The sequence below is a fragment of the Cygnus atratus genome, chromosome 3 (genome assembly GCF_013377495.2).
Source record: "Cygnus atratus isolate AKBS03 ecotype Queensland, Australia chromosome 3, CAtr_DNAZoo_HiC_assembly, whole genome shotgun sequence".
In the NCBI taxonomy this organism is placed as follows: Eukaryota; Metazoa; Chordata; class Aves; order Anseriformes; family Anatidae; genus Cygnus; species Cygnus atratus.
In genome coordinates, this window is record NC_066364.1 from 60,235,989 (window position 1) to 60,251,834 (window position 15,846).

Genomic DNA, 15,846 nt, shown 5'->3' on the forward strand with positions numbered 1-15,846 from the left:
GGAAAGCTCAGGCTGAAAAAGCAACTGAAAGTGTGACATGGCAAGGGTTCGTTTCTTCATCAGTAAAAAACTTTCCCAATGTCCAGTGGTGACTATATTTCTGCAGAACACGTGCTAGAAATGTTACATCCTGAAAAGGGCAGCTTTGCAGAGGTATATAATGGATGTGTGCTTGCTAGAATACATTTTGCGTTGAACTTATGTGGACACTTATGTAAAAAAAAAAAAACAGCTGTCCAGTGAGGATTCAAGAAAAATGCTTTAAGTGTTGCTCCAAAGCGAGAACTCCTCATTTTCCCTTCAGCCAGCTGAAACCGTGACCAGCCACAGGGTGGCAGCGCTGCCGCACGGCGGCTCAGCCCAGCCTGCTAGCTGGAAAGCGAAAGCTGGGTCAGCAGCGAAATCTGCCTCTAATGTCCTCTCAGCCGATTCGGGGTGAAAATGTAGAGTAATTACTCGTGACGGGCGAACTAACTAAGGCGTTACAAGGCTTAAATGTAGGGTGGCAGAGGAGAACACACGTTCCATAAAGACTGCAAAATTCAAGTTTGGTGCTGTTCCCTCTATCCTAATTCAGGTTAGTTCCTCTATCCTAATTAAGGTTATTCTGCTATCACTCTGCACACGGGAAGTAAATAATGACGGACCCTGTGTCGGGACAGCGCCAACCCTTAAACCCACACCCCCAACCTCTCACACCCAGAGACCGACGCCTTTATAAAACCACACGACTTTATTTCGTTATTCACCCCCGCTGCGCCACAGGACCTCGCAGCATCCCCCCCCCCCCCGGGCCCCGCCACGGCTGCTATCGCGACAGCCCCGACAGGCGCCAAGGCGTCGCCCCCCCCCCCCGCCGCCACCAGCGCGTAAAGCGGAAGTGCGGCGCGGCGCGGCCCCCTTCCTCCCCTCCCCTCCCGCCACTTCCGGCGGCCGCTCTAGCCGGCGGCGCGTCTATGCCCGGGGCGCCGGGGGATGGTGGTCGCGGCGGGGGCTCGGCCCAGCACCCGGAACGCCGCCGGGCGCCAGCGGCGGGTCGCCTAGCAACCGCGCCTCCACACCGCCGCCCGCCCGCCGCGCGCACGGTAACGGCCGCTCCGGTACAGCCCCCCCGCTCCGCCCCGCCGCTGGGGGGGGGGGGGCTGCGGCCTTTCTCCTCTTCCTTCTCCTCCTCCTCGGGGGGAAGGGGGGGGCCCGAGCGCCCCCCGAGAGGCCCAGGGTCCCCCCCCTGCCGCCGCCGGGCCGCGGGGCCTGCGCGGGGGCCGGGTCGCGGCGGGGCCTTGCGGCCGCGCTTTGTCTCCGCCGGCCCGGCCCGGCCCGGTTGGGGTGGGATGGGGTCGGGTCGTGAGGCACCGGGCTGCCGCCCCTAGGGCTCCGGGGAGAGGGGGGCGCTCGGCTGGGCGGGGGGGAGGGTCCCTATGGAGGCAGGCGTGGGGCACACCTGCTGCTGAACAGCACGCTGTGTAACGGCCGGGTTTTAATTTTTCTTGCCTTTTTTTTTAGCGAGTTGGCCGCCTGGCCTCTTGGTTCGGGCTTCCAGCCGACCTAACGGCGATTTTCTGCTTATCGTGGGTAGCTAAAGGATTGTTTTCAGTGCTTGGCTTCAGGTTATTGCTTGGTGTTACGAGGGAGGGATGGTGGTAAACTGCGGGCTGCTGATTCTCACTTTGGTCATGAACAGATATTTTTGATGAGGTCAGTGTGGGGGAAACGGCCTGTTTTGAATTGCCATCTGAAAACGGGCTTCCTGCTCTTGTTCTGTTAGCTCTTTGGCTTTATTCCTGCAGCTGGGTTTGTGCTGGAAGAGTCCAAGTCTATGGGGACACTCTAGTCTTAGCCAAAAGGCTGGACAGCAGGGTTGGGCATTTGTGCCCTATTTAGTACAGGAGGAGCCGACACCATCGTTCTTTTCATTGTTCTACTTGGATAAGTGTCCTCTCTAACCGTTTTTACACATATTTGAAAATTTTCTCCAAACTGTATTTGTCACAGTTCTGTCGGATGCAGTCATATGACCTCAGAAGGTGAGCATGTTGACTTCCAGCTAGCCTCTTGCTTTTGGGACTTTTTATCTTGCCACTGGAAACAATAAGAATGGAAGTGTACACCTCTAGTCCAGTGTCTAAAACTTAGAAAGCTGTTTGAGTCGGAGGATATCCTAGACAGACAACAGTAGCAATGTTACCCTTACTTCTCAGGAGTCATCAGCCTACCACTGTGACTGTGTCCTGTCCAGGAATTCAAGCAGAATACACCTCCAGGGACCTGTTTGCAATGACCTGAACACTTTTTTTTCTTTTTAACGCATTCAGTAGGAGGATGGAATTAACCCTCTCCTGGTTCCCAGTGGGGTTTATTTTTTTTTTATTCTCTGTTAACCTCACCAGAAATGCTTTGTGGGCGCTTAGTTTGGTGGATGCCGACTGTTGCAGTAGTACAGTTCTCCTGACAGTTGGGCTGTTGGAACAGTTTGTGGAGTCAGTTGGCAAACTGCTTGGGAGCAGGGTTAAAAATAACCAGTACAAGTTGCTTATACTTGTGCTGATGGTGAAAAAGGTGTTTATTAAGCTGTTCTGACATTAGCATAACCATTATTAGATACCCGCCATCTGCCTTCATAGCTCTGGGTTTCTCAGCTCAAAAGTAGCCAAAAGCTTAAAATAATTCTTTGTTTATATACCCCATCCTAGGTGCCTTTCCACTCTCTTTGATGATGATGGTGTTCATGGGTTGGTTTGCATTTTTTTTTAGGACAGAGCAAGCTGGCTTTTTTTTTTTTTTTTAGATTGTAAGATTTCAGTGTGGGGTGTGTTTCTTTGTTTATGTAGTTTTGAAAATAGTATGGCCTTGGTCCTAACTGGGGATGTATGGGTAATGCTTTGTTTAAGAACTGCAGTGCTCACTCCTTTGCTTACTCCTTCCGTGGGTATACTTCTCACTCTGAAGTGGGAAGTCTCTCTTGTTTCAGTGTAGAACGCGCTACTTTTCAAATATCCTTGAGGTTGGCTTTTGGTTTTGTTCTTATTTTTATGTTTATTACCGTGCTTTACCTATTTGCTTCTTTTCTTCCTCTTTTGTTTCTTAGTGGCAATATGCCAAGGATATCCCTGGCATCTACATATAAAAGAGAGAACGAGCCTTTTAATTTTCCTTGGTAAAATAGAATATTAAAAACTTCTACAAAGATGCCTTTTGCTTTTTTTCTCTCTTCGGATAGATTGTGTTATATTGGTTCAAGAGAACTTGAAATCAAAATTAGCTAGTTTCTTGCTCTGGAGAAAGTTGAATGAAATGCACAATATAAAAGAAGAGCTGCAAGTGCAGAAAAATAAATGATTGTATTATTTGTTTTAGCTCGTTACTAAATTATCAGTAACTGGCAAAACATACTTTCAGAAATGAGCTTTAGACTGCCAAAATTCTAAGGTTCAAATGAGAGAACTTTGGGCAAAATTAATCAACACAACATAAGTTGAGCTTGGTAAAATCAGCTTAGGAATTTGCAAATCCGGAACGGGAAAGAACCAGATGTTTGGTTTCTACTCAGTCCCTCGGTTCTGCAAGTGTAACTGCATAAATATGGAACAGTAACAGGCATGTATGTCATGCTGTTGCTTGGTATCAAAGCGTCTGTGTAAAAGCATGGGAACATTATTTTCCCCGTTTTGCAGATAGGAAACAGAGATGTAGGAATTCAGGTTTTGGGAAATAACAGAATGGGTCAGGGCTACCCGTGAGGGATGCAGTAGGGAAGGCTGGGAGGGAGGAGCATCAGGGCGTCGCGTAGGGCTGCCGTGTTCCACCGGGGCATACTACTGGAGGGAAATAAAGAACAAAGCTGCTGTTTGCAATGAACATTGCTACACTATTATTTTTTTTATAAACACGTTCCTTGGATGTTTTTGTATGGTACAAGTATTTCTACTTTTTAATCAATTAATTTTTGTTGAAGTGGCTTCTATGAATTTTGGTTTCTTTGAGACTTCCTGAAGAGAAGCAGCAGCGCATCTCTTCCGTAGAATTTCTTCTTTGTTGTCAGTACAGCGTGAGACATCAAAATGAACACCAAAGGCAGAGCTCATAGCAGGTTATACTCAGTGTTGGGCAGAAGCATCCAAGTCTAGAACCATTTTGTTTTGCACAACGGTTCCAAACCGTGCCTTGGAAGAAGTTAGCATTGTATTTTTGTGCTAAATGAGAATGGGCATATTGGATCCAAAACTTTGGGTGCTCGAGTTCTCAAAGAACGTGGCTCGTATTTAGCAGCAGTAAATAAGGAGTCTTCTCAATACAAATGAGAAAAACTTAATAATCAATACTTGAAATGTTCAGTATTTGAAATGTGTAACAGAAAAATGCTCTCGTTAGATCAAATGACATTGCAGTAGAATAAAGGCAGAATTCTTAATTTTTACGCTGTACTCAGATACTGCTTCTATGACAAGTTATGTCACTTTTTAGCTGAATGTATTGAACCACAGCCTAGGATATTAGGTACGGCTCAAGTTAAATATGAAGAGCTCCTCCTTACGTATCTGCTGTTTTGAACTTTCAGAACATGGCTGATGAAAATGGGGGGTCATTACTGTAGTATTGTGTAACTTTTCTCCCATTAAAATCCACACGTGTAAATTGTACTGCTAACCGAGATACGCTGTAATTGCTGAAAATGTCCTTCGAGACAGCTCCGCAGCATTTTAACGTTCTGGGATTTTCTTCTATAAATTCCCTTTGATGTTTGATCTTTTCCTTTTAAATTGTAATTTTCATCTCAATGGCTTTTTCTTTTGTCCTGAATGAGCAAGTGACTTTTCTCCCTGGATCTATTTAAGATGAGCTATTGATAGTTTATGGGGATGTTCTCAGACAGTATTAGAGTTTCCTTAGCAGCTAGGAACCTTGCAAGGGTCTTACGCATGATGGCATTACTCTTTCACAATGTCGAGACTGCGTATGGCAGCAGAAGCTTGGTGCAGTGAGGGAGAGGCAGCCCGCTGGAGGTGCCCTGTTCTCTTGCACGCCGCTAGTTCCCGGGTTCCAGTAAGTGAACTCGGCGAGAGCCAGGGTGGAAAACAAATGCCTCGCTCAGGATGCCGTGAGTTCCAGCTCCGTGCTCCACGCTGGCCCTGCCTGCGTGCCATTCAAAATCTGCAAATGTGCTATCTTTGGAGCCGGTGCCGTAAATTGCTAACCCAATCTGGAGTAGTCCATCAAAAACAGATGGAACGAGTCATTTGTAGCTTCATAGGACTCATATAATTTTGAATTAAAAAAGAGAGAGATCTGGGAATACTAATTAGTTACTGTTTGTTCTCTTCTCTGCCTGCTCTCCCCCGACACCTCCCCACATTGCCTTTGGCTTTCCAGTTTTCTCTTGACGTTTCTTCGTCTCTTTTCTGTGTTGTCACCTGCTTTTCCTTTTCTTATATTGGACAAGCCAGCAATTACAGAATAATTCTTTTAGCGGGGAGCCAGCTGCGCGGTAGAATAGGCAGCCGTCACAGCAGTTGATCAAGTACAATATGTACATCTGCACTGTAGCTTATTACTTCCCTAGTGACAGTCAGTTGTAGTCAAAGACGCACCTTGAGTGCGTTCTTGATGAGAAACTATGGCGTGATGTTTAGGAAGTCGTAGTCAGATGTAAATATTGATAATAACATTGTTAATTTTGTGTCTTGCAGATTTCTGATACGTAAGACCAAAATATTTATAACACTGTAAATATGTCATGTGTTCTTGATGCGTAGTCTCCTGCATCTGCCATGGCAATGACCACGTAGAGCGTTTCATATATCTGACTTTTTCTTCAGTTTTGGTCTTTGCTTTCTGTTGGGATTTATTTGGGAGGAAATATTGCTAAAACTTCAGATGAATGGATCAAAAGCAGTCCGAGATACTATTGCCTCTGTCTCTTAGGCTATTCTCTGCTTAAATTAATTCTCCTGGAAGAGAGCTACGATTTTTATGTCCTTGTAGAAAGAAAAACTCCTTAATAAATTGCAGTATTTTGATACAAGCTGTTTTCTCTCTATACCAATGTTTTTGTTCTTTTTTTTTTCCCCTCCTTTCCACAAATAGGAAAGGTGTGCGTGCAGAACGGCTACCAGCCAGACACAGGGTGGGCTGCGGGCAGTAGCCCAGCTCCCTGGCTCACCGCCCTGCTCCCCCTGGCGCGGTGTTGGTGGGGACATCACCCTTAGCGTGCACAGGCAGGCAGAACGGCTCCTTAGCTTTGCTGGGTGCACACGGGGTGGCCGTCCTGTGCCTTTGTAGGAGCTCAAGCTGTTCCTCAGGAAGGTGTGATTTTATTTTTTATGCGAAGTACACACATTCTACATGGTTCCTAGGCGCAGGGCGGAAGGGGGTGAGCTGCTGGGGGTCGGCGCAGGCTGCTGCTGCCCACAGGCCATTTTGTATAGTTCGCATTGCGGTGCTCTGGTCGGAGAGTTAGGCCACGAATGCTGGGGGAAGATGGGTACGCTGTGGTGGCAGGCGGTCTACAGGCTGCAGTTTATGTAGCCTCCTGGTTTCCGAGTTATTCAGCAGGCTCATCCACTTCAACACAAATTATTGTATCTCAGAATTATCGATCTAAGCAGTGAGAGAAATGCATTTTCCTGAGGTGTCTGATGACCTCCTCAAACGAGCTGAGGAAAGGTTAGCCTTTGGAGCTATGGAAAAAGTCTTAGTAAACTTCACAGCGTCCTAATATAGTTGCTAAGAGCTGTAACATATTTAACCAGCAGGCTTAAAAATAATATATACATATACACTTTATGTCTGTTAAGTCTGGCAACATGGCTTCAAACAAGTAGCCTCCTATTTTATAGCATACAGGATGTAGACACCGCCCCCCCTCCACGCACGCAGTTAACTTAAATGAGTCAGAGTATAGTCACTTCTGCTTCTTGTCTCATTTAAGGGACGGATGTATACAAGAGCAGTGTTAATAGGCAGTTTTCTACTGGAATGTTTAACTTTATCATTTTTGTTCTCAGGATGTGATCTTCATGGTGAGCTGGTGGGAGAATTGAGTTGTAAATCACCCCAATGGATGCGGACAGTGATGTTGCATTGGACATTTTAATCACAAATGTAGTGTGTGTTTTTAGAACAAGATGTCATTTAAACTTGAGGAAGATTGCATTAGAGGGAGCAAATGTGATATACAAGCGTGATGTTGGGGTAAGAGATTTAACATACCTCAATTATCTGTTTTTACGTCTTGATATCCATGTGTGGTGGATAGCAAAGTTTTGTTTCTATATTTCTGTCTTGATAGGCATTGAGTCTGTCATATACTAAGCCTACAGTAAGGGGAGGAGGGCTAAATACTGTCTCAAAAGACTTCAGGGAGCCATTAGACTAGGGTCTGTTCAACTAGTGAGGTGAATGTTAAGGTATGCAATGAGACCTCTTACACCTCAGGGTCTGTTTTGCCCCGCTAAAATTTCATGTTTTTTTCTCAGAAAAATATATCAATGAGGAGTCAACAGGGGAGAGTTATAATAAATAAAAAAAAAATCAGCATGATGCTGTGACTTTCAGCTTTTTATTCAAGGGAAAATATCTTCATTTAATTTGTTATGTGAACACTGAATCACTGGCTAAGATAGTCCACTTTTGTTTAGCTCTTCTCAGGAGCTGATTTTGTAGTTGCTGAAAGAGATGAAGAAACATTTCAAGACTTATCAAAAGTAAAGAAATATTATTTGCATAATGCTTGATTTTTTTTTTTCTATTTTGAAATTGAACTAACACCAATTCCCAATTCTTCCACTTTCATTTTCCTTTTTAGAAAGTATTAATGAAGCTTAGGAAACCTAGGATTACGGCCACAATTTGGTCCTCAGGAAAAGTTATTTGCACAGGAGCCACAAGGTAAGTCCATAAAGATCTTTCCTCTGGATGAAATTCATGTGTATTTTAAAACATAATGTTTATAAATGAGGAAGGTAGCAAGAGGCAGTGCTTGCCACTCTTAAGATTCCTTCATGTTATATCGTACTTAGATCCTTGCTAAGCTAAGTATTTGAGTGGAATTTTTCTCTGCAAAGTGTCTGCCTTTGACTGAATTGAAATCTTGAGCAACATCATTTCAGCATTCTGGGAGAACAGCAGGAAAAACTAATTTATGAAGAAAATCCAAGAGATTTCATTTCTGAAAATACACGAGTACAGGCTGGGGGCTGACCTGCTGGAGAGCAGCCCTGCGGAGAAGGACCTGGGAGTCCTGGTGGACAGCAGGTTAACCATGAACCACCAATGTGTCCTTGTGGCCAAGAAGGCCAACAGTATCCTGGGGTGTGGTAGAAATATCATTGCCAGAATTTTGAGGGAGGTGATCCTCCGCCTCTACTCAGCTCTGGTGAGGCCTCACCTGGAGTATTGTGTCCAGTTCTGGGCTCCCCAGTACAAGAGGGACATGGAGCTATTGGTGCGAGTCCAGAGGAGGGCTACTGAGGTGATGGGGGTACTGGAGCACCTGTCATACGAGGACAGGCTGAGAGAGCTGGGCTGCAGAAGAGAAGGCTGAGAGGGGAATCTCATCAATGTCTATAAATATCTGAAGGGAGGGTGTCAAGAGGATGGGCCCAGATTCTTCAGTGATGTCCAGTGACAGGACAAGAGGTAATGGGTACAAACTGAGACACAGGAAGTTCGGCTGAATATGAGGAAACTTTTCTTTACTGGGAGGGTGACAGAGCACTGGCATAGGTTGCCCAGAGAGGCTGTGGAGTTTCCTTCTCTGGAGATATTCAAAACCCACCTGGATGCCATCCTGTGCAATGTGCGCTAGGTGACCCTGCTTGGCAGGGGGGTTGGACTAAATGGTCTCCAGATGTCCCTTCCAACCACAACCACTCTGTGATTTGAAAACTCTCTAAGAATTACACTTTTTCTTTTTTCTTTTTTTTTTTTTTTTTTTAGCCAGAACTTAAAACTTGGGAAGGGATGACCTTTTTTGAGGGATGTCTCTCTTATTACTACATGAAAACTCACCTAAATTTAATCAAGTTATACACTGTTGAGGGAATGGAAAGAGCAAATTCTTAGTTCAGATACACATGAATTTGCTAAACTGCTAATGGCTGAATTCCTGTAAGTTATGTCCACATTGTGGAGTAAGGGTAAGGTACAGTGGTAAATTTGCATGCTTTCTGTATATGATACCTCTCTCAAAATAGAAGGTGATTTGTCAGTGCTGACATTTAAATGATAGATTATTTTTTTTCCTGAGGCCCTGCGCATAATTTAACTGTACACTGAGCTTTTTCCCTAAACTTTATTTGGTGCTTCATACTAGTATGAATGTTCATAAACATTGCTTTCTTCTCTAAACCTCCAGGGAAGCTAACAAGCCCATTGCAAAGGAGAACAGGATGAAAAGTAATCGCCAGTTCAGGATGGCCACCTTCAGACTACCTTATTTGTCTCTTAAGAGTATTTAATATCATATATGATCAAAATATGGCTCCCACTGCAGCTCCTACTGTCTTAAGCTAGAGCTGAGTGCCAAAATATTCTTCAAATAGGGTATAAAAGACTTTATTTGAATATCTAGACAGTGAAGATAGAATGTAATATGTACAGTTGGGTAAAATTAAGGCTGTCCGTGTGGTCGCAGTTCATGCGTTACATAGTGCTCAGGCTACAAAATGAACCATTTACTATAGTATGTGTGCACATGAGCATATGCTGTATTTTTGTTAATGCTAGATTCTTGTCTTTGCAGTGAAGAAGAAGCTAAATTTGGTGCCAGACGATTAGCTCGTAGTCTACAGAAACTAGGTTTTCAGGTAATTCTAATGAAAGAGGACTTGTGTTGCTTAAGCAATGATGGTACTCAATTTTTTAGAAAGAATAAAAAGTGAGGAAGTGTAACTATTTAGCAATCATCATGTTTTCATTCAGATGCCCCTTTAGTAGCAGCATACGTTTTCCAGATGCTGGTCAAAGAAATGTCTTATTTTGTGGATTTGAGTTTCATTTGGTGGCTCAGAGTTGTGCTTTTTCCCTCCCTAATGAACAACAAAACTTACTAAATGAGCCACCCACAAATGTTTCTTGGGTAGAAAAATACCTTGAAAGATTTATTTGGAAGAAGTGCTGAAGGGTGTAAACCAAACTGTCATTTAAACACAATTTTCCCTCATTTATGGTGGAATAACAAACACATGTCCCTCTCATTTAGGGCAAGTTTGAACCTTGTTAATTGAGGGGGGGAAGTGCTGCTGTCCTGTGAGGTTGCACAGCTGGAAATAAGTTTAAAAAAAAAATAGGGTATGAAACCCCTCTTTTTGTGGGTTTGGGTCAACATTACCAGTCAGAAACACCACTTGAACTTTATAGTAACAGTTTTGAATGTGAGTGCTAAAATGTGTAATTTTAAAACTTCCTGACAGTCAGTTGTGCTGTTTACCCACAATTTAAATTTACCAGCGGACAATTACCAACAGGCAAGGTTGCTGTCCTTTGGCAGGAGGAATCTAAATTTGATTATACTGCATAAAGGCAGCTGTGACAGGCTATCCCAGTAATGTTGCGTTAGACCCAAACAAAAGTTAGGGAATTTTATTGCTAAGAATGTATACGTTAGACCCAGGCTCTTAAAGTTGGAGTGAAGCGTTGAATCACTGAGAGATGAACAGTGCCTCCAGGGTAGATGCGCCAAGTTTTATTATGAAGTGAGCAGTTTAAGTGGAATATGTTTTGAGGATTAAAATAATAGTTGACCTCTTATAAGGATTTGTTGCTTCCACTTGTATACTTTTTTAAAATGTTTTGGCTGAGAAATTTTCAGTTCTGGCTGTTTCAGAAAATGAACAAAATTTTCTTCAGCGACTTTGCACTTCTTAACAGTGCCCTTGTTTGTTTTGGAGTTGTCTGTTGGCTCTTTTAATGTCATGTAAAATGGCTGTGGTCTGAGAATAACTGAAAGCCAATATTTTGAGGTAGGATTCAGAAAGTAAAAGACTGGAAAAATAGCTTGCCATACTAGACATTTGAAACAAAACAGTTTTTGTCTTTTATCTTATTCTTAGCTTTGATAAAAATGGTGTATAGCAGCAAGGCATTAAAGACACTTTTCCAAATTGCATAGGATTCATGTAAGAATTAAATTTTTTCTTTGTTAATTCTGATGTCCCATGAGCTACTTAATTTAGTTTGTTTTCAGTTTGGTTGTGTTTTAGTATAACAATGAGTTATTCCTGTGTCTCATTCTCAAAGTAAATTGTACGATAACCACATAGTACAAATGTGAAATAATCTAGTTCAACGGCTACTGTACCGTGGAAGGATAAAATAAGTGATTTGAGTCTATTAAGTACCTTTAGACTATTACAAATGCATCAATCACAAGGTTTTAGTTGTGAAATGACATTAAAATACTCAACTAGTATTCTTCTAATTTTTTTTTTCAACCCATACATCTCTGCTTCTCTGAGCTGAATTTCTAATGACATTCTTTTCTTCTCTTTTGAAAAGGTAATTTTCACAGATTTTAAAGTTGTGAATGTTTTAGCAGTGTGCAACATGCCCTTTGAGATAAGATTGCCAGAATTTACGAAGAATAACAGACCTCATGCGAGGTATGGTAGAATTTTAAAGAATTGTAGTCTTGGTATATTTCTTAAGCTTTTCTGTTTCAGTTCCAGACCTCTTACCTGTTATTTTGTCTTCTAGTTACGAACCAGAACTTCATCCTGCCGTGTGCTACAGAATAAAAACTCTCAGAGCTACCTTACAAATTTTTTCAACAGGCAGTATCACAGTTACAGGTATTTTGATGTCATAAATAAATATTTAACTTGCTAGGAATATTTAACTTTAGGGCTAGTCAGTTTAGGAGAAGAAGATATTCAAAACAGTCAAAAGATATGCCAAAGGGATCTTGTTTCCTAGTGCTTGTACCTAGTTTACTTTTGAGTGAAGTGGCCAGACAAGTTAGAGAAAGAGTTATTACTGGTAGACTTAAAAATTACTTTTAGTGGACATGGTCAGTTTTTTTGTTTTTTTTTTTGTTTTTTTTTTAATAAAACAGAAGTGAGATAGAATTTGAGAATGCAGGTATTGTTTATTTAAATGTTTTACTTTTTCCCCTTTTTTTAATCTTCATAATGATATACACTGCACTGCATGTAGCATCAACAGCACTTTCATAAATGCATATTTCCAAGCGTGAGATCTATGGAAACATGTGAGATGGCATAGTATTTTGTCATAACTGAAATTTACCAATATTTGCAATTCTTCAGACTTATGCTCGCTTCTGTTAAAGCTCATCTGGGGGAGAACCACTACTTGGGTTATAGGAATTAGTGACCTTTCTCAAGTAATCAGAGACATGATTGTTTTGGGTCTTAGAGATGCTACTGCCATTTTTTCTTCCTTCTATCTCTAATTTTCATTTTCCATTCTTTGCTGTATTCACTTGTGCAGTGTCCACCACAGATGTGAAAAGTCAGATGTGAGGAATACCTATTATATTTCCTGGTTCTGTAGTATTATCATTTGTTATCACTTCAGCTGGTCTTGTGGTTGGTAGAGCTCAACTACTGGTATTATATATCCATCCCTACACTGCTCACATGTAGGGGTATTTATTTTTACATCTTATTTTTTTTTAACAAATACCTAAGCTTTATGGGGAATACTTATCATAATATATCAGGATTTATTTTTTTTAAGAAGACAAACTGTATTAGACTTAGTAATCTGAAAACGTGGGGCTAGACATCAAGGTGCTGGAGCGTCTCCAGGGAAGGGCAGCAAAGCTGTTGCAGGGTCTAGAAAACAAGTTTTATGAGGAGTGGCTGAGGGAACTTGCGTTGTTTAGCCTAGAGAAAAGGAGGTTCAGGGGAGACCTTATTGTACTCTATGATTACCTTAAAGGAAGCTATAGCGAGATGGGGATCGGGCTCTTCTCCCAAGCACCAAGTGATAAGACAAAGGGAAATAGCCTGAAATTGTGCTAGGGGAGGTTTAGGTTGCATATTAGAAGTTTCTTTACTGAGAGTTGCGAGGCATTAGAATAGGCTGCCCAGGGAAGTGGTTGAAGCCCTCCAGGGATGGTGACTCAAGAAATGTGTAGATGTAGAATTTAGTAGCATGGTTTAGTGGTGGATTTTAGTACTAGGTTAAAGGTTGGACTAGCTAATCTTAGAGGTCTTTTCCAAACTGGATGATTCTATGATTCTATGACTGACAAAATAAAAGAACTGATAGTTAATAGGGAAAAAAAAGTTCTATTAATTTTTCTTCCTCCAAAATGAGCAGTGAGGAGGATTATTATTATTAGTTCTTATTTTATATTCCCTGTAATGATATTCCAGTCTTCACGTATCTTCCACACTACTCTTCAACATTACTTTTACAAGCTGTGTCTACTCATACTCCTGCTTTCTGAAGGCTTCCTCTTGAACTTGCATTTCTACAACAGTAGACAAATTGGAGGAAGGCAAAGAAATTGCCTAGAAAGCAAAGAATGTTCTAGGCAGAGTATCTTCCACTAGGCTTGTTTGAGTGATTAATTAACTCAGCTCGCTAAGTTGGAAAATGCAAGAATAATCCTAGTCCATTTTCATTCTGACTGAGCTTGTAAATTAATATGACTAGAATTACATGCATAGATAAGACATAGGTTATTTATTAGTAGGTTATTTATGATTTGGGGGAGCCATTTTGAACAGTTCTCTGTACTTGAAAGGAATTTTTGAAGTCCAAAGTGAGTTTAAAAAAAATGAGTTTGTATGCATCAAAGCATGTGAGAAATTACTGGCTTCATTTAGCTACATCACCACACTTGTATCCAGGATAGTTTCTTCTGGCATAGTATTGCTCATTCATTTGAAAGCTCAATTGTTCATTGCAGAAAATGGTCTAGTACCATTAGAAAGCATTGCTAGGTCATTCTTCCTTTTCCCAAATGTTCATAAATTACGTTAGATAACCTTCAGCTGCCACATTCTGAGACAATAACCATTCCCTGGCTTACAGGTGCTGTCCTGAGATCAATGGCTAGAGCTATTTGCAAAATCCAGACTGAAAAGTTACAGTCTATAATTTTCAAATATAAAATTTGCTTGAAACATACTTGGGCTAAATCCAGCATTATTTAGCAATAGTTTTTGTGGTGGCTATTTAAAAGAAGAGAGAAATGTTGCCAGGTAGTACAAATTCCTAGAAGAGAATCATAAGTAAAAATACTTCTACCTCTGCCGCTTAGCTTCTGCGATCTTCTCTGGTCTGACTGTTTAAACCAGTAAATTGCAAAGTATGCAAACTGTTAGGAAATGATAGTATTTATTTGTAGTTTAGCCATTAACCAGTGTAGAATATCTCGCAGATTCCATGCTAGAGTCTTCTTCTTGTAAGTTATAGTGGTAAGAGGAGCACTTTCTTCAATTGGGAGAAACGGGGAGAAGTTATTCTTGTCTACAGAATAAAGTTACAGTAGCCATAAATATTAAGGTTGTTTTGAAGATACTGTTGTTGTTTTAATTTCTGATGGCCTGATTTTTCTCTTCCTATTGTTTTTTCCTGTTTTTTTCCTCTTTTTTTTTTTTTTTTTAATATTTCACAGGGCCAAACGTAAAGGCTGTTGCCAGTGCTGTGGAGCAGATTTACCCATTCGTGTTTGAAAGCAGGAAATAAATTTTATAATTCACCACTTGATGGTTAGGTTTCCTAACCAAGCACCTTTAAAGACTGCTGCACATTGGACTAAAAGCAAAAAGGAAAACTGGACCAACTATAGCAGAGGAATACAGACTCTTTTACTTGTTCATGGCCACAGTATAAACTCCAGTCCTTTTGGATTTTACTCTTAACAGTGCTGTATTGTAAAAACAGAAGTTTACAAGATATGAAATTGCTGCTTTTAAAAAGACATTCTATTTATTTTTGCAGTAATTTCTGTGTATTCATAAGCAAAGCTGTCACGATGTGCACTACCTTTAAAACATTTTTTTTTTTTTTTTAGTTTGAGCTTGTGTTTTATTTGTGAATAGTCTTTTACATTTTTGTATGCTGAATATTGGGCACCAAAGAAGCTGTAAAAGTTATCTTTTTCACCTGATGAATGTGCACAAATAAAAGTTTGGAAAATATTTCTCTTCATACCTGTTCTGTTATATTCCTTTCCCTTTTTCTATTACATTAAAATTGTATAGTTGCAAATTAATTTGAAACAATGTAGGAATAGTCTTTTGCTGATTACCTTCTGTTTCTATTTGTAGTATGTGTAAAATTTTGTGTGTGGGTTAGATTGAAATCTATAGTAGTTACATATGTTTATCCAAGAATGAAATTTGGTTTGTTCCCAGTTCTCTTAACTACATGCCAGATTTCAAGTATTTTCTTGCTGTTTAAAGAAGACATTTCTAAATATAAAGGTATACAACAACTGTTTTGCTGTAGATGATGAGGAAATCTTACCAACTAAAGAAGCTACTGTAGAAAAATTAACTGCCTTGTCCACCTGCTGGATGCAAAAGGAAACAAATTACTATGTGAGCTTCGGTATTCGGGAAAGTGTTGTTACGCTTCAACTCCGGAAGATGGTATGGTCACGCTAATCCAGTCCCAGCCTATTGCTGAATGATTAACACAGGCCTTTTCTACACTCTTGTTACTGTATAATGTTTTCATGACAGGAGCTGCCGACAAGCAATGAAGCTTGATTCTGGCATGTATTATTATTGATATTAATCTTGGACTTGAAAGCCAGTAGATGTTTCTCTCAGTAAGTGCACATTTGAAGCAGAAGAGAGGTGAATGCTTAAAAGTAACTGCAAATGCTACTTTTAAAAAGTTACAATAAATATATGTATAAATGTA

The 15,846-nt window shown here is 41.1% G+C and overlaps 1 protein-coding gene across 2 annotated transcripts; it reads left to right on the forward strand.

Annotated features, from left to right (window-relative positions):
* Positions 1-899: 899 nt before the first annotated feature.
* Positions 900-15,846, forward strand: TBPL1 (TATA-box binding protein like 1). 2 transcript variants are annotated; one of them, XM_035538927.2, is made up of 7 exons: positions 900-1,100; positions 7,002-7,188; positions 7,802-7,884; positions 9,740-9,803; positions 11,494-11,597; positions 11,692-11,786; positions 14,591-15,846. In XM_035538927.2, exons 2-7 carry the CDS (start codon positions 7,054-7,056, stop codon positions 14,659-14,661), a joined length of 552 nt encoding a protein of 183 aa, XP_035394820.1. In that variant the 5' UTR covers positions 900-1,100; positions 7,002-7,053; the 3' UTR covers positions 14,662-15,846. The 2 variants fall into 2 exon arrangements, with proteins under 2 accessions (XP_035394820.1, XP_035394819.1); XM_035538926.2 differs by having other exon boundaries at positions 900-1,085.

What these genes read in the sequence shown, in the direction of transcription:
- TBPL1 (XM_035538927.2), top strand. Translation starts at nt 7,054, where the DNA reads ATGGATGCGGACAGTGATGTTGCATTGGACATTTTAATCACAAATGTA. An exon ending in ATTTGCACAGGAGCCACAAG is followed by an intron (nt 7,885 to 9,739) that starts GTAAGTCCATAA and finishes TTGTCTTTGCAG; the next exon opens with TGAAGAAGAAGCTAAATTTG. An exon ending in AGGCAGTATCACAGTTACAG is followed by an intron (nt 11,787 to 14,590) that starts GTATTTTGATGT and finishes AATATTTCACAG; the next exon opens with GGCCAAACGTAAAGGCTGTT.